This window comes from Dipodomys ordii, unplaced genomic scaffold (genome assembly GCF_000151885.1).
Source record: "Dipodomys ordii isolate 6190 unplaced genomic scaffold, Dord_2.0 Scaffold7, whole genome shotgun sequence".
In the NCBI taxonomy this organism is placed as follows: Eukaryota; Metazoa; Chordata; class Mammalia; order Rodentia; family Heteromyidae; genus Dipodomys; species Dipodomys ordii.
The window spans coordinates 1,812,268-1,833,296 of NW_012267223.1; the positions used below are offsets into that span (position 1 = coordinate 1,812,268).

General features: G+C 51.4%; 1 protein-coding gene across 1 annotated transcript in view; it reads left to right on the forward strand.

Moving 5' to 3' along the window:
* Positions 1-20,824, forward strand: part of Cyth1 (cytohesin 1) — a 42,983-nt gene extending 22,159 nt beyond the window's left edge. Inside the window, exons 5-13 of the mRNA XM_013038005.1 lie at positions 192-310; positions 502-582; positions 1,165-1,277; positions 3,024-3,172; positions 3,594-3,706; positions 8,833-8,911; positions 14,615-14,686; positions 15,632-15,786; positions 19,052-20,824. Of these exons, the coding sequence (XP_012893459.1) occupies positions 192-310; positions 502-582; positions 1,165-1,277; positions 3,024-3,172; positions 3,594-3,706; positions 8,833-8,911; positions 14,615-14,686; positions 15,632-15,786; positions 19,052-19,130 (960 nt within the window). The 3' untranslated portion in view covers positions 19,131-20,824. The remainder of the gene's footprint in view (positions 1-191; positions 311-501; positions 583-1,164; positions 1,278-3,023; positions 3,173-3,593; positions 3,707-8,832; positions 8,912-14,614; positions 14,687-15,631; positions 15,787-19,051) is intronic.
* Positions 20,825-21,029: the final 205 nt, after the last annotated feature.

Genomic DNA, 21,029 nt, shown 5'->3' on the forward strand with positions numbered 1-21,029 from the left:
TTACCTTTAAGATGTCTGTAAGATGGGCGTTTTCTGAGTGACTCTACATGAGTAGAGTCTACTCATGTAGAGTCACTCAGAACACTCCTAAGTTGCAGCACCCCAGCACTCCATGGCAGCACCTGTTGCTGCCTCTGAGCCCTTTCCAGCCATTCCAGACCACGTCACTGCTCGTTGTGGTCTCTCTCCAGGGGATCCAGTTCTTAATAGAGAACGACCTACTCAAGAACACGTGTGAAGACATCGCCCAGTTCTTGTACAAAGGGGAGGGCCTCAACAAAACAGCCATAGGGGACTACCTGGGAGAGAGGTAAGACCCAAGGACAAATGTCTGCTAGCAGGTGGCTGGAATGAGCTTCCAAACGCCCTAGGTTCCCAGAGATGGTGACCCCGAGTACGCGACCGCTGCTGTGGAGCAGAAGTGCTCCAGGGGATAGCAACGGTCAGAGCTGGCAGCAGAGTCTCATTTTGCTTCCTCCTTGTCTCGTCTGTTTTTGACAGAGATGAGTTTAACATCCAGGTCCTGCATGCATTTGTGGAGCTACATGAGTTCACTGATCTGAACCTTGTCCAGGCCTTGAGGTGAGTATTCACAACGGTGAGGTTGGCTTCTGATCCTGTGTCCAACCTGTGTGCTATCTGACGGGGGTTGTGTCTGTGGGGGTTGTCAGCACGTCTCAGGCTGTGAGCAGGAGAAGCAGCCTGCCGCCTCTGACTGGTCAGGGAGTCATGTGGTAATGGCCCCTGAACAGACACAGCAGAGCTCTTCCTCAGCTAGAGGAGCTGATGAGTACTCATGGTTGAACTCTTTACTACTCTACACTTTAGAAAACCTGTAGTTTATTTTCTTGCCTTAGAATAGTTGCACATTTTATTTCCTGTTAGAAGGGCGGGGGGAGGTAAACTTTAGTATTTACCATATTGTTTTGTGTTTTTGAGAATTGTCCTGTATTTTGACAGCTGTAGGTATAAATAATAGATCATCTTTTATGATATCATTTAGGTAGAAGAAAGAATGCAAATTAGACCTGCTGGCTGCAGGTCTCTATGACATAAAGGGATATTGAATGCTTTGACCTGTCACCCTTCTTGGAGTGAGTTAACAGCTCACAGGCACATGCACTATATCCACAAGTTCTGAACCTGCGCCTGTCTTCTCCTCAGGCAGTTCCTGTGGAGCTTCCGGCTCCCTGGAGAGGCCCAGAAGATAGACCGGATGATGGAGGCCTTTGCTCAGCGGTACTGTCAGTGCAACAATGGGGTGTTCCAGTCCACAGGTGAGTGAGGAGGCACCCCACACACACCGTGGTTCTGGATGATTTCCAAAATGAGTGCTGAGATTTATGCCTACATTTTTTTTTTTTTTGGTTGGTCGTAGGGCTTGAACTCAAGGCCTGCGCACTGTCCCTGAACTCTATCACTCAAGGCTAGCGCTCTACCACTTTAAATCACAGCTTCACTTCCAGTTTTCTGGTGGTTACTTGGAGATAAGAGTCTCACAGGGACTTTTCAGCCCAGGCTGGCTTCAAAATGTGATCCTCAGCTGTCAGCCTCTTGATAGCTAGGATTACAGGTGTGAGTCACCTGCACCTGGCTTTGCCTACATTTATTTAATACTTTTCATCATAGTAAAAGGTTGAAAGTAATCCAGAAATCCAACATTAAGGCACTAGGAAGGATTGGGAAAGTAGCTCAGTGACAGAGCACTTGCCTAGCAAGGCCCTGAGTCCCATCCCCAGCACAATTGAAAATCAAATTCGTTCTAGGAATATAAATTACTGTACCTCTAAACTGTGACATATGTAACTATTAAAAATCATTTTCTGGGCTTGAGCATAGCCCAAGTTTGGCTAGCAAGCCAGAGGCCCTAGGTTCATCCCTAGTACCTTATTAAAAAATGTCTTAGAAGTTGGGCACAGTGGCCTGTGTCTCTGATTCCAGTTATTATTGAGGAGGGAAGGCTGAAAGAGGAGAATCTCAAGTTCAAGGCCAGCCTGAGCTACATAGGAGACTCTTTGTCTCAAATAAAACAAAACAGAAACAACCACAAAAAACAGACTGTTGACTCTCTGTACCCCTTTTAAGATAAAAAGGGACCAAAGTCATTTAGCGGGAAATTGATACAAGAGGGAAGACAGGGGAATTAAAGTTAATAATTATTGAAAGGGTCAGACTCAGACATTAAAATTAGGAAATAAAAACTGAAAAAATAAGCAGCTAACTTCCTCCCACCACACCTACTTTTAGACGAATAACAGACTTAAAAGGACTGTCTACATCTGCCTTCTCCTTGAGATATTACAAAGCTATAAGCTCTTCACTGTAGGACAGAGAGACAGAACTGGAAGATGTGTTTCACCAAGGCAAGCTCTAAAATCACCCTTTGTCTCTGTGTTTTGAGTGGACCTAGACTAGGAGCCCATCCAGAAGCACTGTGTAGGGATTAGGGCGCATCCCCCAGCTCACAAAGTGCAAGGAGTCCTTCCTCGCCTTTCTGCATGAGGGACACAAAACGTTTCTCCCTTATTTCTCTCCATTTCTCCCTGTTTCATCCTGTTATACTAAAATAAATTGTTGCTAAAACTTGAAAAAATCAGGTTTTTGATAAGGGAAAATAATAAGGTTAGAAAAAAACATGCTTGGAAAGCATATTGTCTGTGAGATGCATTTGTGATGTAGTACCAGTCGGCATATTTGTGCAGAAGAAATAAAGCAAAATTCATTATTGCTCATAGTAAGGTTGTAGGTACTTTGTATCTTTTTTTTTTAATCTTTTGTGTTGTTTTTCAGATTTTCCTTTAACCTATATGTTCTCAATCTAAACATACAGAGACCTTGAGTACTTGTGTGCTTTGTATGCCTTCCCCTTTGGGATGGGGAGCATGTAAGAGCGTGTCCAGTGTCAGGTCATCCTGCTCTTCTGGGGAACATAACGTCTGTCCGTTCCTGGTTTCAACGAGCGTGTGCATCCTGCCCTGCTGGTGGGCTGTTTCTCATCAACCCTCTGCTTTTCTCTTTTCTAGACACTTGCTACGTCCTCTCCTTTGCCATTATAATGTTGAACACCAGCCTGCATAACCCCAATGTCAAAGACAAGCCTACTGTGGAGAGGTTCATCGCTATGAATCGTGGCATCAATGATGGAGGAGACCTGCCCGAGGAGCTGCTGCGGGTGAGCGGGGCTGGAGGGGCTCCATTTCTGTGGAGAAAGGGTTCCCGTGGAACAGGATCATTTTTGTGGAAGAGAAAGAGAACTTACCAATTGCTGGCTCTATTAATTCATTTAATTATGCAAGTTGTGCTAAGAAGTTGGTAATGAGACCCAGCTAAGTCCGGAAGGGAAACATGGTTTGTACCTCTGAAACCCAAGGCTGGAGTTGGAAGTCAAGCTGCTTACTTTTCTCCTTGATTACCCACAAGGCATCTCACCTGTTTTGTTCCTGTGAGCTGCTGAAGTACAGAGACGGCCATGTCTTCCTCTAGTCTCTGCTCCATGCTGGCACATGGTGGATGCTTCTGGAATGAGTGGGAGAGAAAGGGTGGAAGAAAAGATTACTGTAGAGTCAGACATGCAATGTCATCTTTTATCCCAGAATCTATATGAGAGCATAAAAAATGAGCCCTTTAAGATCCCAGAAGATGATGGAAATGACCTCACCCACACTTTCTTCAATCCAGACCGAGAGGGCTGGCTGCTGAAGCTTGGTAAGTCACACCCTGGGCTGGGGCTCCTGCAGCAGAGACTCGGGTAGGGTAGAAAGGCTTTGTGTGTGTGTGTGTGTGTGTGAGAGAGAGAGAGAGAGAGAGAGAGATCAGGCTCGTGGTGTGGGAAAGTGGAAGGTTACAGTTGCCCTGGAGAAACTCCTCATGGGTTCTGTACTGATGGAGGTCCACATCCAGAAAGGAAGCAACTCACACACCAGTGCCCCACAAGGACTCCTGGGGACAGACTTTGCCCTTACAGACATATGTCCACATGTGTCTGGACCTGATGTGTCCACTCTTAAATCAGTGGCCAGGTTCTCTTAGGGATCCCCCTAAGACCTCTGCCCCCTTTCCCTGGGGAGCGAGACCAGCCATGTCCATCTTTCTACTTCCCATCCCAGATTTGTCCCTGGCACTCCGCCCCAGTGCATCATCACCTCCTCTGCATCTGGCTCCCACGGGCAGTGTGCATGGCAACCCTAGAGCCTTTGGCTGCAGCGCGACCCACAGCACTCTCACTCATCCTTGGCACCAGCCCCACCCTTTGCAACCCCAATCAGCCACATTTATGGCTTTGTCATTCAGAAGAGCTAAACATGCATCCTCTTCCCTCTGCCAAAAGTGAGCTTACATTGCTGAGATTTACAGCCATGCCTCACCGTGCAGGCGATGGAGCAATCAAACGGGAAAAAATAGTGGGATTTCCGTGCACATTCATGTCCACATACGACTATTTTACTGATAGGTCCTGTACATCGAATGGTCCCTAGACTGGTTGTAATGATGTTCATTTTGGGGAGCCAAAATGAATGTTTTCCTCTGCTTTGACCTCTGATGAGTTAGGTTCCCACCTTAGCAGGGGCTGCCGTTACAGCCCCCCTCTCTAATCTTGGTAACGTGCCCCACCAATTGGCAGTCTTTGCTTTCCTGGCAAGTTCTGGCACATTCAAGAACTGTCATCTTTTATTGCTGACTGTTGCAGATGACATAGGGTTTATTATATTTCCTATAGAAAATCCAGGTCCTTGGATTTATTCATCAATGACTTATGACTTAATTCATAATTTCCCTTAAAGCATTACTTTGTGGATTTGAGCCTTATCTCTTGAATTGGCCATCATTTTACAGATCTTTAAACCAATAGAATCTTTGAAGTTAGAATTCTAAAATTATTGGCCTCACAGGCTGATATAGTTAAAAGGAATGTACTGGAAATTTTAAAAGGGTATCCAAGTTTCGATTTACTTCCCCCTCCAGGGAAATTTGTTTAAATGAGAATGCGAAGTGTTAGCTTTGACAGCTCAGATACTAAAATTAGAACAAAGATTATCTTGGTTCTCGCACCAGGATGACATGCAAATTCATGAAGTATCCTGTATTTTTAAAAACAAAAAAATTTAAACCAGGCACAGGGTTTGCTCCTGTGGTCCCAGCTACTCAGGAGGCTGAGGCAGGAGGATCCCTTAGCCCCGAAGCCTCAGGCCAGCCTGGGTGACACAGTGAGACTCCCCCCCTTCAGGATATTTGTAAACTAAAGATGAGACTCATTTTTGGCCATCGCATTACTTTTCCTAAGCCTCAGCAAGCGCTTCCGAACCCTTAGATTATTCTCACCCTGGTGCACTCCTGCCTGTGCACAGCCGAAGACAGGACTTCCAGCTGTCTGTGGTTGTATGTATATGTTCCTGTATGCATAGTCACGAGTGTGTATTCCTGTGCACACACACATTACATGTATAGTCATGGTGTACATGTATGCTTTTTTTGCACATACTTTAAAAGTGACAGCCTTCTAAAAGAAACATTTAATTTTCCCTGAAGTCCTTTTGATAAGCTAATTAACACTGGCCATCAGAGAACAGATCTGTGGCATCACTGGGGTGAGGTTTAGGAGGTATCTCCAGTCTTGCCTCTGCCAGGTGGGCTAAGATGGCCCCGCCGCAGAGCAGTGGGATGTAGCTTGCTTTCAGGCTCAGCGCCCTCCCCAGACAGACATGAATGTGACTGATACATGCACTTTAAGATGAAAGGAATCGGGTTTAATTTCTTTGTTTTAATTTTCTTTTCTCCCTCATTTGTATGTTTCCATGATTTTGGCTCTCCTTTTCCTTACCCCAAACTCCAGGAGGTATGTAACCCCGCACCCTGCTCGCTCACCCTGCCTAGGCCACTGTCATTGCTGCAGTGTTTTCTTATTTTGTTATTATTATTTTGGTTTTTAAAAAATTGCTGGTGGTAGTGTTAATGCTGCTTCTAACTTACTGTACAGTCCCTAGGGAACTGGCTAGGATCGGGGGTTTGGGACAGCGTTGGTATTTTCCGTTGGTAGAGAAGACTAGTACAGCAGACAGCAAGGTACAATGATGCAGAATAACTGGACCAAGACAGGACCAAGTGCAGTGGTGCAGAAGCTTACCCAGGGTACACTGTAAATGCAGAGAAGCATTTGGCTGCATGCTCCAGTGGTGGCTGGCCAGACACATGCACTGTTTGTTTAATTCCCCTTGACACCCATGAATCAGCCTTCATGAATCAACGTCCGTGAACTCTGAGTATTGATAGCAGTTTCTAGTGAGGAAGAGGAGACCTCAGTGTCAACTCCCTAAGCCATGTGCCCAACACCAGGACTGACAGAGAATAAATTAGATGACTTTGCATGGTAAAGGGAACAGCAACCCCAAGCCATGCTGAGGGGAGTGGTGCTGAGTGGAGGGGACCCCCCTCCCCCACAAAGCCCAAAACACCACCTGCAGGCTTTGGCTTCCATTTCCTGGGCTTCGGGGAAGGAAGGACTGTGCAGCCCCATGTTTTGTTTGTTTGGGATTTGTTTTTAAGCTTTTCACCCTCCCCTTTTTCATAGAGTCACCTGAAAACCCAAATTCGGCCTCTCAGTTATGTGGCTGGTGCCTCCTCTCCATTTCCAACCTAGGGGAGACATTGAGGACAGTCAGAGAACTCGCCCCGTGTTCACCTGAGCAGGACCGGAGCAGAGCTACACTGGAAGAACCACACTTGTTGCCCCCACTTTAGGGACCAGTTAGGCTGCTGGACCGGTTAGGAAGGCAACACCTGGCCCTGGGCGGGGTGGAAGGGGCACAGGAGGGCGTGAGGAGCTTCAGGGAGAGCGTCCTGTGAGTTCCACAGGGACTGTCCTAGGCGCACATCAATCTGTCTGCTTGCTCCATGTCTGCTTTTCTTTCCACGTGGAAGTGTTCCCCGTGGGTCCGCAGCCATGCTGGTGCTTCATGGGATTGGGCTGGTGACTCAGCTAATTGTGCAGGGGAGACAATCAAGCCTTCCTAATCAGGCAGAAAGCTTTCTCTAGCTTTGCTTTTTTTCTCCTTGATTTCCTGCCATCTTGTTCCTTTTGGCATCTGACATGCGTTGTTCATCATACCCTACACTTCCATGTCAGCCAGGGTGGTGTCCTGTGACAGCGTGCATGGGAGGTCTGCATGGGCTGCTCATCCTCGGGAGCCCAGCCCTGGTGAGGAAGTGCCCACCGGAGAGGCTGGAAGACCTGAGCTTTAACTCTGAAATGGGGTTGGGGCTCCAATTACGATGGTTTCCTTGTCTTCTTTTCTCCTCCTCCTTTGCTTTAATTCTTTCCTGCTTTTTTGTTGTCCATATGCATGTCATGTTATCCATTTATGGGTTTTCTTATTCATGCCACGGTACCCTTTGGAGCGCCTGCAGAAACTTACAAGTCATGGCAAGGAGAGAACCTCATAAGGAGCTTGTGGCACCCTCCCACAAGGGTCTGTGTCCTTTGGAATCTTACAGTTAATGGTTGTTACTTAAACTCCATTGCTGGACTTCAGGCACCCAACCAGAGTGACAAAGAGGTCCTAAGAGCCAGGTCTTTAGACTCCTCTCTGGCCTTCCCTCCCTCCCTCCCTCCCTCCACCCACAGCTCTGCTTAGGTTTCTCTGGTGACTCTGCAGGCAGGCCCAGGCAGTGGGAAATAGTCCCTGATCACCTGTAGTGAGGAGGACAAGACAGCAGACATGTCAGGGCCCCCCTCCCTTACCTTCCCGGCCTGCCCTCCACGGAGTCTGGAGAAGCCATGCTCTCTGTAGGCTGGGTCTAGCAAGTGCTAAGGAGCAGGACTCGGGGTGTGTTTGTGGAATGCCATGCACATCTCAACATGGGAAGGCCGAGGGCTCCTTGTGGATGGTTCACATCAAGAGTCTTTCTCTTGACCCGAGGTAAGTGAGGGGAAACGGGATCAGGCCGTGGTGGGAGGGAGGGTTGTAGCTCCACTGAGGTTGAGCACCGTTAAAACACATCTTTCCTTAGTATCTGACTCAGTATAAGTTCACAGCCTGTACATTTGGCTTAGTAAACCATAAAAATATTAAATAGGGCTAAGGGAGGCCATCCCCAGCTCTTACTGGACACTACCATCGGCGCTCTTATATCTGCTGCCTTAACTCCCTTCACGGGAAGTGTCAGCGCGAGTCTGGAAACAGACTCCTGAGCTGACTTCCCAGACGAAAAGTTCTGCTTTGACTCATATCGAGCCAGAAATTCAGAGATTTTTATTTCCAGGATACTAGCTCAGAGGACCGAAGTCAGTGTAGAAATTCCCCTGCAGTCAGGAGGGTGGGGTAGAGATAAAAGTGCAGGAATCCGCTCCCAAGTTCCCGAGGAAGTGGGTTTGGATGGGAAGGGACCAATGCCTTCTCCCGAGTCCTCCCTCCTGGCACCTCCCTGCAACTTTCTGAGGCTCCTGGCTGACTGTCAGCAGCTGCACAGCCTGCACCTCCCACCCTACACCCGGCTGCTGCCTCCACCCCTTCTCCTCTCCTTGCCTGTCTCCACCACATAGACTTCGGCTGGCTTCTCTGTCCTGAAGCTCCTTGCATCGCGTGTCACCATGGCCCCGGGATTTCCTCCCCACCCATGCTCTCATCTTGCGTCAGATTTCATCTCGGGTCACCTGGACACGCTCGCTCTGCTCATACTGCAGACCTTTCACTGTGAAAGATGCTTCTGTCTCGGCTGTGTCTTGTCACTGATGTAAATTTTGCCATGGTCTGAGTGTTCTTCCTGAGGAGAGAGCTCTGTGCACTGGGCCGGCTCTGGCCCAGTGGCTCTGTCCAAGTGCATCTCCTTTTGCTCTGCAGGTGGCAGGGTGAAGACCTGGAAGAGACGCTGGTTCATCCTGACCGACAACTGCCTGTACTACTTTGAATACACCACGGTGAGCACCTGCTGCTCGGCCTTCTGGCTGGACAGGACAGTTGGTCTTGTTTCTAAGCCACCAACCAACCAATTTGGAGGAGTCCTGGGGAGACAGTCAGATTTGTCCATCTCTTTTCTGGGGGATTGGGAAAGTAAAGCCAAATGGAGGAACTAAGGTGGATTTCAGAAAGAGCAGCCCTAACCAGGGCTGGGGCGCCTTGCCTAAACCCTGCCTCCAACCCGCACAGACAGAGGTGAAAGGCCAGGGAAAAGCAAGAGACAACTTCACACGCAATGTTCTGGAGCAAGTTTGAAGCTGGGCTTAGATCAGTTGCCAAGAAAGAGTTGCGGCCCTGTTGACGGTAACAAGAAATGAGGAGATTTAGAGAATCGGGGTTTTTTGGGGTGATAGAACCGCAGAAGGATTTGACTCAGAAGAAGCAGACCAGGGGTGATATATAAAATGGAGGGAAAGGAAGATCGGGGAGAAAGTGAACTGGAGATTGTCCAGAGCGTAAGAAACAGGTGTCCTTAACTCAGGGCTGTCCCTCAGTTTGTTCTTATTCAGTGAGAGGGGATTTAAGAAAACATGTCCCTGTGGTAACAGTAGTTGGTGAGAGTAGACTTAGCACAACTCTGCAGAGCCCCTGGGGCAGGCACCCGGAGAGCAGGTGGGTAGGGTGGTGCTCAGACCAGGGCTCACCATGCAGCTGACTTGGAATGCTCTCGCTTTTCCACACGTGTTCTGCTGTACTAGATTACCAAGTCTCTCGCTGGGTGTCCACTGATAAACCTCACACTACAATAAATGCGGATCAGAACAGTGCTGTGCTTAGCCCACTGTCCTGCCCCGGCAGTCTGCTGCCCACCAGAGCGCAGGCGGCCTCTGTGTTGCACTTGGTGCTGTTCTTGTCCCTGTGGATGTGACACCAATGTGGCCGTCACGTAGGCGTGATAGGCCACATGTCACAGTCGCTTGTCCTGAGGGAGGCTCTTTTCGTGGGTGGAAACCACTCCCAAGGTCCCTGAGCAGGTTTCCGTGCAGCAGGGCACCCTCACCCACGCAAGTGCTGCACCTGCCTGGCCTTACGTATTGAAAACCTTTTCCAGGCTGGGAAGGTGGCTTAGTGATAGAGTGCTTGCCTAGCATGCATGAAGCCCTGGGTTCGATTCCTCAGTACCAAATACACAGAAAAAGCTGTGGCTCAAGTGGTAGAGTGCTAGCCTTGAGCAAAAGAAGCTCAGGGACAGTGCCCAGCCCCTGAGTTCAAGCCCCATGACTGGCAAAACAAAAAACAAAACAACCTTTTCCATGGTAGAGTGATAGAGAAAGAAAGTAGTAACAAGGAAGCCTCTCTGTTTCACCCAAAGTGCCACTACCAGCAAACAACTCAAGAATGGCTCTTCATTCTGTCCATCCTCTCAAATCTTCCTATTATTATATGTCAGTTAAAAGTAAGTTTTCTCTAAAAATCTGGATTTGAGCTGGTTGTGCAGTGGAGGAGAGTTTGAGGACCTTGAGCTGCCCCGCAGTCCTTGCCCTCCTGCCTTTTGTGCCAGAGTGCACACCGTGATAGCTTGTGTGAACCAACTTGTTTTTCCAAAAATTATGATCAGATATGAGTTGCACAAAGGAGTGTCATCATGATCATTACAACAAGCTCATCCTGTGTGTCCCTCACGCCAACCCCATCTATAGCATCTTGTTGTTGTTGTTGTTGTTAGTCATTGGGCTTGAACTCTGGGCCTGGGCACTGTCCCTCAGCTCTTCAGCTCAAGGTTAGCGCTCTACCACTTGACCCACAGCACCACTTCTGGTTTTCTGGTGGTTAATTGAAGATAAGAGCCTCAAACTCTTTGCTGCCTGGGCTGGCTTTGAATCTCGATCCTCCGATCTCAGCCTCCTGAGTAGCTAGGATTACAGGAGTGAGCCACCGGCACCCAGCTATAGCATCTTGATCCTCCTTTCTCCCCTCTATTTTTAACGATGGTGAATTTTTTTTAAATGCCTTACCTCCATATTGTACATTTATTCTTGAAGATATCTACACTAGTGACAGCTTTTTTCCCCCCACTGTTCTCTGGGAGGAAATGAAACACAGGCATCTAAGCCATGCCCAGCGAAGTTCTGGGTACCCTAGTACTCCTGTGGGACTCCGGGACTGACAGTCCTTCATGACACAGCCTGTGGTGGTCACCTTAATTCAGACCAGCGTGATCAGCTCAGCACAGGGCAGCATGTACCCAGCCATGGGGCTGCAGAGAAGAGTCAAGGACCAGCAGAGCTAAGATGGCAGATCAGGACTTCACAAACTACCTGACAAAGACAAAAACCTAATAGAAATAGCAAGTGAGCTACACTAGTAAAGAGTAGAAGACTAATGTCTACTGAAGACGCAGCACTGTCCTACGGGGACAGACGGAGCCAGCTCCAGAGATGGCGTGTAAAAAGAACAGTTCATAAAACAGATCAGAGAAGAGTTCAGGTGGGAGACAGTGGAGGAGGGCTTGGTACTGGGCCTGGGGTGCAGACTGCTGAATGTGGAGCCCAGTCTGGGTCCTGGCCTGCCCCCTGGGGAGAGCACATTAGCTCCATGGCTCTCATGCCCAAGGTTTTAGTAGAGAAAAGAACAAGCCAGGAGCCTTTGTCCAGCTCCACTGCCATATAAGCAGTAAGAGGAAGGTGTGTACCCTGAACATTTCTCCACAACCACTGTCTAGTGTTAAAAACCAATCAGAGTGATCACCCCAGGCACCAGTGGCTAATGCCTGTAATCCTGAGTACTCAGGAGGCCAACAATCGAGGTTCAAAGACAGCCCGGGCAGACAAATCTTTAAGACTCATTTCCAATTAACTAGTAAAAAGCTAGAGATGAAGGCATGGCTCAATTGGTGGAGAGCCCAGCCTTGAGCAAAAAAAAAAAAAAAAAAAATCCAAGTGAGAGCATGCGGCCCTGAATTCAAATCCCAGTACTAACATTTTTAAGAAAAAGACCTTGAATAATCAGAAGAAAAGCCCTATCCCGGATGAGGTGAGGCGCACCTGTGATCCCAGCATTCAGGAGGCCTCTGAGGCAGCTGGGTAATGTAGCATGGGTAATGTAATGGGGCCCTGTCAACAGAAAGAAAAGAAAGGCCCCGGGAAGTAGAAGACTAGGAGTGCGCATTGAATTCATTTAGTTCAGTCTATAACTCTTACCACAGTGTGCCAGATGGTGTGTGGCTGGAATGTACTGAAATGAAAAACTAGTACCACATACATTGATACAGAAACCCAACACCAAACAGTCTTGAACGGATGCTAAAACATTGAGATACAGAACTTTACCGAAATACACTCAGAGGTAGAACTAAAACACATGCCTAAATGTAGATCCGGTACTTCAGATTCAGCAGGTACCAGGGAATGGAATGGAGTCAAACACACAACAGAGGCGAAGAAACTGGGAATTGTGGCTTATGGAAGACTGGGTGTTACAAACCTGGACAGTGCAAAGTTCACACCAATGAAAATCAAGAAGTAGGAAGAAGCGTGTGCAGGACCTTGAGGATGTTCCTTATCTTTCAAAACAAGGAATTAGCAGTACTGTTCAAATCGGAACACACTTAGAAAATGGCTAGAAGCTAAGATTATTTTAGGAATTATTACTGGGCAAAGAAACTTTGAAGTTCAGTACTTTTGGTTTCTTCAAGTTTTTTTTCTTCTATCAAATTCTGTATAATTAAAATAGGATTTTTTAAAAAATGAAGATACCATACAAAATAGCGCATTTCCACCAAACCAGTTTATCTCCCCCTCTGTACACACACCTGTCAGCAGTGGTAATTTATTAGTGGTTGGACTGACAATGCTGTCAAGCATTTCTACTTTGTTATTTTCTACAATATTTTAAGTGCTTTACATTGAGCAAATGTTATTTTTACAAAAACAGAGTCATTGCTCTAAGAAAAATCAGATACGCTGGGCACTGGTGGCTCATTCCTGTAATTCTAGCTACTCAGGAGGCAGAGATCTGAGGATCACAGTTCAAAGCCAGCCTGGGCAGGAAAGTCCTTGAGACTCTTATCTCCAATAAACACCATGAAACCAGAAGTGATTCTGTGGCTCAAGTGGTAGAATGCTAGCCTTGAGCTGAAGAGCTTAGAGACAGTGTCCAGGTCCAGAGTTCAGGCCCCATGATGTGAGAGAGAGAGAGAGGAAAAGGAGGAAAGAAGGAGAGAAAGAGAAAGACCAGATAAGCCAAGGATGTTAGCACTGGTTAATTTTGTCCTCGTGAGGACATGGGCAGTTCCTGGGCACATGTGAGCCATCGTGAGGAGTGCCATGCTCTGTTCCACCACTTGGCATATGACTGTTGACTTTTTTTTTCTTCAAGGCTAGCGCTCTACCACTTGAGCCACAGCACCACTTCTGGCTATTTCTGCTTATGTGGTGCTGAGGAATGGAACCCAGGGCCTCATGCATGCCCACTGACCACCCCAATTTCTGGCAATCCAGATAAACTTACAGAGGAGACCCCTTCAATATGTAGGACTTTACATTTTTGTCCAGGAGCCTAACAGTCACTTTGGCTCAGGGAGTCTCTGTCTCCCCTCCTGCTCCCGCAGGGTGGGGAAGAGAAAGTTAACACAGCTCTCCGGGCAGCTAGAAGGGTCTCCTGTGAGCCGGTCCCTTCTCCAGGTCAGAAGACCACTTGGAAACTCCTAGTTTACAGCCATCTTATGTCCAGGACATGCATCATACACCACAGGAATGTAGCCTGATGTTTCAGGTCCCAACAGTCAACTGTAGATGAAGTCACATCCGTAGTAGGGCGCTCGGCCCGCCCGCCTCTCACCTGCTGATGATTCAACACAGCTGAACAGCAGATTTCACCAATTCTGGTGAGAGCGGAGAAGGTGTGGCTAGGGAACCAGCTAGACACTTGAGGCGGCAGTGCCACTGTCTCTTCTGCCAAATCTGGGCGTACCTCCCACCCCCTCTCAGTCTGAGGGCTCGTTCTTGGGAGAGGGTAACACCACTGCCCATGACCGAGAGACACTTAGTACTGCTGAGGGTGTGGACATTAGTGCACATAAGAGGACCGGGCAAGCTCGGGTGTGTGCGTGCACACATGCACAGCCTGGTCTCCAGCTGAAATAAAATAGTGCCTCCCACAAAACCATCAATTTCGGTTTGAAGGTGAAAAGCTTTTCGGTGAGGTGCAGGTGGGGCCTCAGCGAGGCCCGTGCTGCCGAGCGGGGCGGTGCCTGAGTACCCGGTGCCGTGCAGTGGAGGCAGGTGTGGCTTTTCCAGATCTGAGCTCAGGCTCCCAGTGGATCCAGGGGGAGCTGATAGGAGGTGGGGTCTCCCTGTGGTGAGCAGGCAGGGCAGTGATGAGTGCTCGTTTGTGTAGAGAGAGCTCCCAGCACCGGTGCAGGGCAGGGGTGTCAGGGTGTCCAGGCCACCGGAGTGGCCAAGGCTGAGAGGAGAGGAGAGCAACGCCTTTGCCAGAGAAAGGTGCTGGCACTGCCCCCGCTAGGGACTCGTGTGTGACTTGCTGGGTGTGCTTTGATAGCACCTGCTGCATCTCCCAGCCTTCTTGCGAAGTGTGAAATACTCCCAGTTACGGTGGATAGAAGCTGATATTGGGCTTTATGCTTAGGAGAAGGTGGAGAGGTGGGAAGGGTAGGGAGGGTCTTAGCGGAATATGTCCTCAACTGAGTGTGCCCCTGTCCCCAGGACAAGGAGCCCCGTGGGATCATCCCCCTGGAGAACCTGAGCATCCGGGAGGTAGAGGACTCCAAGAAGCCAGTGAGTATTTCCGGCAGGATACTTTGGGGGAAGGAAGAGAGTAAGCAAAATAGTGCTTTTAAAAAGGAATGAAGCCAGGTGCCGCCTGTCATACTAGCTACTCAGGAGGCTGAGATCTGAGGATCCAGGTTCAAAGCCAGCCCAGGCAAGGAAAGTCTGTGAGACTCTTATCTCCAATGAATCACCAGAAAACCGGAAGTGGCGCTGTGGCTCAAATATTAGAACACTAGCCTTGAGCTGAAGAGCTGAGGGGCAGCGCCCAGGCTCAGAGTTCAAGCCCCATGACTGACCGAAAAGGGAGGAAGTGGTACTGTGGCTCAAGCAGTAGAGTGCTCACCTTGAGCTGAAGAGCATATGGACAGCGCCCAAGCCTAGGGTTCAAGCTCCACGACCCCCCCCCACACACACACACAACAAAAAAGGGAATGAGACCTCAAAAGTCTCAGGACTGCATAAAACCTCACCAAGTCCTGTCGTGCCTTAATTTAGCCTTACATTATTATAGCCCATGCCAAGCTGAGACACCAGAGACCTTAACCCCATCTCGCTGGCAATCACTGTCCCTCCAGGTCCAGAAGTAGTCCCTCCTCACATGGCAACAGCTAGTAACAGGACTGGCTGCTTATCCTGTCACCTTGTCCCCTCTTCTTTGTTCTGGAATGATCTAAGGTCACTGGGTTGGCTTCAGGAAGGCTTGGTCACCTGCCCCTGTGCATGGAATAGAGCTAGCATACAGCAGCCAGCATCTGTGCCAAGAGACCTCTGTGTGCACAGCTGATAGCCTTAGCTTTTATATACTTCCATTCTTCTAAACTTTTTCCATAGGAAAACATACTGACCTGTATCCTTGGAGAGTCAGCATAAACAGCCTTTTAGGAAATGAATTCAGATGTTCCTTGGTGAGCAGCTTTTTGAGGTCTTTCTCTCTCTTCATTTTAATCTCAGAACTGCTTTGAGCTTTATATCCCTGACAATAAAGACCAAGTCATTAAAGCCTGTAAGACGGAGGCCGACGGGCGAGTGGTGGAAGGGAACCACACTGTGTACCGGATTTCGGCTCCCACCCCCGAGGAGAAGGAGGAATGGATCAAGTGCATCAAGTAAGTGCTCATACCTGCAGGAGAGCTGGGTTCTGATGATGGTGTGTTCTTCTCCAGGGCTGGGCTGGGCTGGGCTGGGCTGGGCTGGGCTGGGCTGGGCTTTCCCGGGCTCCTCACAGGCCTTGAGGGAGCGTCCCCAGACCCAGAGCAGGAAGGAGAAGCCAGGCACAGGCATGGCTGGCCAGGCTTTTCCTGTCAGGGGCTCCTCGCATGCTGGTGCCCGCAGTGCAGTAGAGAGCACTCATGCACTGTAGTCTTTCATCCAGACATCCAGATGAGGAAACGGAGGCCCCTGTAGGACACAGCAACAACGCAAGGTCAGGAAGCAGAGCCAATACCATTCATTGCTGGGCTGTAGAAGGGCTGAGGCCCGGGCTCTGCCTTTAGGTTCCCAGTTCTGCTCCACCAGCAGCCACCACGTGCAGTTCATGACATGACGGAGGTCCGATGTGGCACGCACGAGACATGCGGCCTTCCTTCCAGCGCTGTCAGCCTCTCTTCCTTAGCACCCTCCCTGGACCCTTACAGAGCCTGCTCTCAATACCGCCTGCCCTCAGGGACTGGCACTGGGCATCCTGACTCCCCCTCAGCAGTCCTCTTTTCCAAGAGTGTGCCCTTGATCTTCCCCTGGTCCTGCGGCCCTCTGGGGCCCGCATAGGTGTTGTCCTTGGAAAGCTTTTCCTGTTATCTGGACCTTGGTGACTTTCCCAGGAAAACGGGGAGCATGCACCTGCCAGGCGACCCGAGCCCCGGTGTCCTCCAGCGCACTGGCTGCCTCCCACCCAGCACAGCCTTCAAAGGACCTGAGCAGTCTCTGCCCTGTGTTGCTTTGTCAGGGGGCATTTCTGCTCACATCAGTACAGTGTTCTGGCCAGGGTTAAATACTGAGGGAGCAGCTGGTGATGTGGTGAGGGGGAGAGGCCATGGTTTATTCCTACAATGGTGATCTTTGAAAACCCCTGCACTACCAAGACAGGAAGCCGACAGCGAGACAGCGGGTGGGGTCAGATCACCCAGAGTGGAGTCCCCTCTGTCTCTGGTCACAGGGCCTACCCCTTCTCCATGAGATGATTCCCAAGACCTTGAGGAGCCCTGCCAGCACACTCCAGGCCATGTGACCTGCTCTCTGCTGAGCAGCCCCGTTGGCTGGAGGAGGCCATGTGCTCTGCACAGCAGCCCAGGGCCAGAGGATAGATGCCACTGCAGACCCTATACCCTCTCGCCATGGGTTCTAGAAACAGCTCCCTAGTTCCTGGTTAGCAAGTGGACTTAACCTCGAGGTGGTGACTCTGTGGTCTCCTCAGTGAGCAGCTGAGTGTCGTGACACTGCATCTGTCCCCCACTGATTCCACCCCACATGCTCTCCCCCGTCTGCACCACGTGCCTGTGGCGACCCCTGTGGGTTCCTGTCAGCACACTGCTTGTGCGGTGCTTTGGCCGAGACTGCGTCAGTACACTTCCGAAATGCCTGCCCCGTTTTCGTACATTTTTGCCTTTCCTAGAAGCTTTTGCCTCTGTAGCCAGAAACACAAAGCATGCATTAAAGTCCCCCTCGGTTCTCAGCCTTCCAAGTGGATGTGGAACTACCTGGCAGAGCTCCGAGCTCTGGGCCCTCGCACCTGCTGTCGCCAAGCAGGACATGCAGACCCTGGGCCCTGCGCGCTGCCGCCCCCCGCGAAGCCGGCACAGAGCCTCATTTCCCTCATGTCTCACAGGGAACACTGCTCTTCAACCCTGTATGTGACCCGGACCTCATGCTATACGCAGTCAATCTAGATGCTTCTCCCAGAACACCTGGGAGACAACCAGAGCGTGGCTCTGACTTGCAAACACTTCCACACAGCATTGCAGGAAGGTCCGTGGAGGACTGCTATCCTTGCCACAGAAGCCCAAGGGCCTGGCGGCCCAGCGCCAGGAGCACCGCAGACTGGTGCAGGCAGTGCCGCTCTAGCTCCAGTGCTGTCTATGGCCACCCTTGAGAGTCTGGCTCCCCCAGACTTGGTGAGGCTCAGGCTGTGACTCCAGGAACCCAGCAGGGCAGGCTGAGGAAGAGGCATGAGGCAGGGTCTGGAGGGAGCCCCAGGACTGAGTCTCATGCCAGTCCGGTGCCCATCACCACCCCCGAGCCGCAGGCCCATCTGTGTAGGCACACACAGCCAAGGTAGAGTCACCAGACTCCCTAAAAATGAAAGGGCTGGAACTCAGGGACTGGGCACAAGGCTAGTGCTCTGCCATTTGAGCCACAGCACCAATTCAGGTTTTGAGTGGTTCATTGGCGATAAGAGTCTCACGGGGACTTTGCCCAGGCTGGCTTCAAGCGCAATCCTCAGATCTCAGCCTCCTGAGTCGCTAGGATTACAGATAGAGCCACCGGCAGCCAGCTGAAAGGGTATTTCTGTTGTTTTGAGACAGGGTCATATTGTGTGGCCTGGGCTAGCCCCAAGTAGCTCAGGCTGGCCTCACACCCATCCTCCTGCCTCGGCTTCCCTAGCATTGAGATCCACTGGTGTGCCACCACGCCCGCCAAAGCGTGTGGTGACTCTTGTCCAGATTCCTTCTTGCGGCCACTGTGCGTGGGGAGTCCTGGCAGGGCTGAGGCTCCTCCCGGTCGTGGTCCTGATGCCCCCGAAGGACGGTGGAAATGGCCAGCTCTGGTGCCTGGCTCCCGCCCCCTCCCAGTATTAGTGCAACTGGTGAACAGAGTCGGAACTAATAAGGAAGACACCACTGCTCTGTGAAGCAAGCTCGAGCGCTGCGGGCCTGCCCTCCAGGCCGCCGCCTTGCTTCCCTGGGCAGGCTTGGCTGACCCTGGCCGCCATTCATAATCTGCCCTAGCAAGGCCCCTTGCAGCGCCAAGCTGTGGGTAGCAGATGTATGCAGGCCCTGGGAAGTCCACTGTGCAGACCCCGACGGCCTCTGGGACACCACCCGTGTCAGTTCCACGCGGCACACCGAACGCATGGCACCCACCACATCACCGTGGGGGCCGAAGCCCACACGTTTCCTCTCTCTCGGGTTGGAATCCAGCTGCGAGCACGTGCAGTGGTGCTGCTCCTCTGTGGCAGTCACGTGGTTAGAGCAGGAGCAAGTGGCCTCCTCACCTGTCCTTGTGTGTCTCTTCCCGAATGTGTCACTTTGGCCGCCATGACCGAGGGAGGGGCGGCCACACGGACAGGGGAGCCGCACAGGCTCCTGGGGTCTCCCACCCCCGTCTCTGCTGACCCCACCCCTCACGTCTCTGTTCTTTCCCTTTTCTGTGCTCCAGAGCAGCCATCAGCAGGGATCCTTTCTACGAAATGCTTGCAGCACGGAAAAAGAAGGTCTCCTCCACCAAGAGGCACTGAGGCGTGCCAGGACCTCTGCCAGCCCCACCCATGCCTAGAGACTGGCTTCTGCTTTGGTGGTTTGGCCGGCAGAGAAAGGGGCCGTGCTGTCTGGGGCAGGGACTGAAGCCTGCCCGACGGGCTCCCACCCCTCTCACTGAGAGAGCTGCGGGCAGCAGAGCGGCCGCGCGCTTCTGCCCCGCGGCTCCACAGCACGGTGGAGAAGCCCGCTCTATCTCGTGCTGGCCGGGAGGAGCTGTCGCTCTACACCCTACACACTGTGTGGACACCATAGAGCACGAGGTGGAAGGAAGAGAAGCCACGTACCATAAAGATTTATTTTTGTTTTCTAAAGAGAAAAAGAACCCAGTGCTACCCTTCGCCCTGCCCGTGGGGCCTCCCTCTCCCCTCCTGGGCAGCTGGGCACCCCTGGCAGGGCCGCTGGGAGCCTCTGCGGTGGCCTGGCAAGGCGGCAGGCGGGGGCCCAGCAGACACAGGGAGTCCTCAGTGGCCAGCAGGCCCCAGGACCTGTGAGGTCCTCAGGCCTGGTCCCAGGAGGGGAGCGAGCAGGCCGGACATCTCCCTCGTTTGGCCTCAGCACAGAGGCCGCTGGGCTTTAACATAGAAAGTCAGTATCTTCCTTGAGCTAAGTACCTAATAACCAAACTGTGAGGAGGCTATCCCACAGGTCCTGGGATAGCCTGCCATTTCACACCAGTTTCCTTTCCTTCCCCGCAGCTCCACTCCTCGTTCTAGAGGATGGAGCAGGGTTTACCCGACCCCCTGGGGCAGCAGCCTCTCCTGCCTCCAAAGCAGCCCCAACTGGACACTGGTGCCTCTGTGGGGGCCTCCAGGGGGCAGGGGCCTTTGCTCAGCAGGTGCCATGCGTGGGAGTGTTGCCCTGCGTCTCCTTCCCCCAGGCACGGGCGTGCGGCAGCTCTGCCCGCCCAGCGCCCACCCGGTGGTGCGAAGGGAGCCACGAAGCTCGGCGTTCTCCCGCCTTCTCTCAGGGACTCTCAGGGCAGCTCCTCCACTCAGCCCGGGCCAGCAGGTCGGGCCAGGCAGAGCAGGAGGGGGCCGTGCGCCTGCCCACCGCCCCCTCCCCCTCGCCTAGGCCGGGGTGGCAGGCGCTGCCTCAGGCAGGCGGAGGAGCCGTGGGGCTCCATAGGGCTACGAGGCCTCGGCTTTGGCTCCTCTGACCCCACGAGGTAGATGAGCATCTCTAGAAATAGTGTGTGGAGGGGCAGGGCTCCTTCTGCAGGTCCCGCCTGGAGTGGCTTCAGGCATTTGGGGGGGGGGGCTTGTGAGGGCGACAGTGATGGAGGAGTCCCCGCTGGAAACGGAGCTTCTTGGCAACAGAAGCAGGCCGTGTGGGTCCAAGTGCCAGCAGTGTGGCTGGCACCAGAGCCCCAGCAGGCCCGCGCTTCACCCGGGTCTCACAAGGATTCCTGGACACACAAGCCCCTGGGTCAGTATTAGTTTATTTATCAGAGGTGTAAATAATCCATGTATAGCTTTTCTCCTTTTAGATTATTTTGTATTTGTTTAAAAAAAAGGATTTGTCAAAATACAAAATATAAAGAAATGACTGAAAGTTGTTGACAGGGTTTTTAAAAAAAGATGATAATTATTATTCCAGTTGTTTTGTTCGGTTGGTTTTGCCTTGTAAACTAGCGCCAAGGAACTGCAGCAAATAAACTCCAAACCTGCCAGAACCCCCTTGGCTGTCTGTGGCGCGTCTGGTGCGGTGCGGGCACGGGCGGAGGAGCCAGCTGTCCAGGGGAGACGCGGCCGCGCCGCCCGCACTGGGTGCAGTGCGGCTCCAGCCACCAGCCGGGAAGGCGCGGCCCTCTGTCAGAAGAACAGAGCACGGAGAGAATGGGTCATCCTCCTTTCTTACCTTTGGCAGTAGTAGGGCTG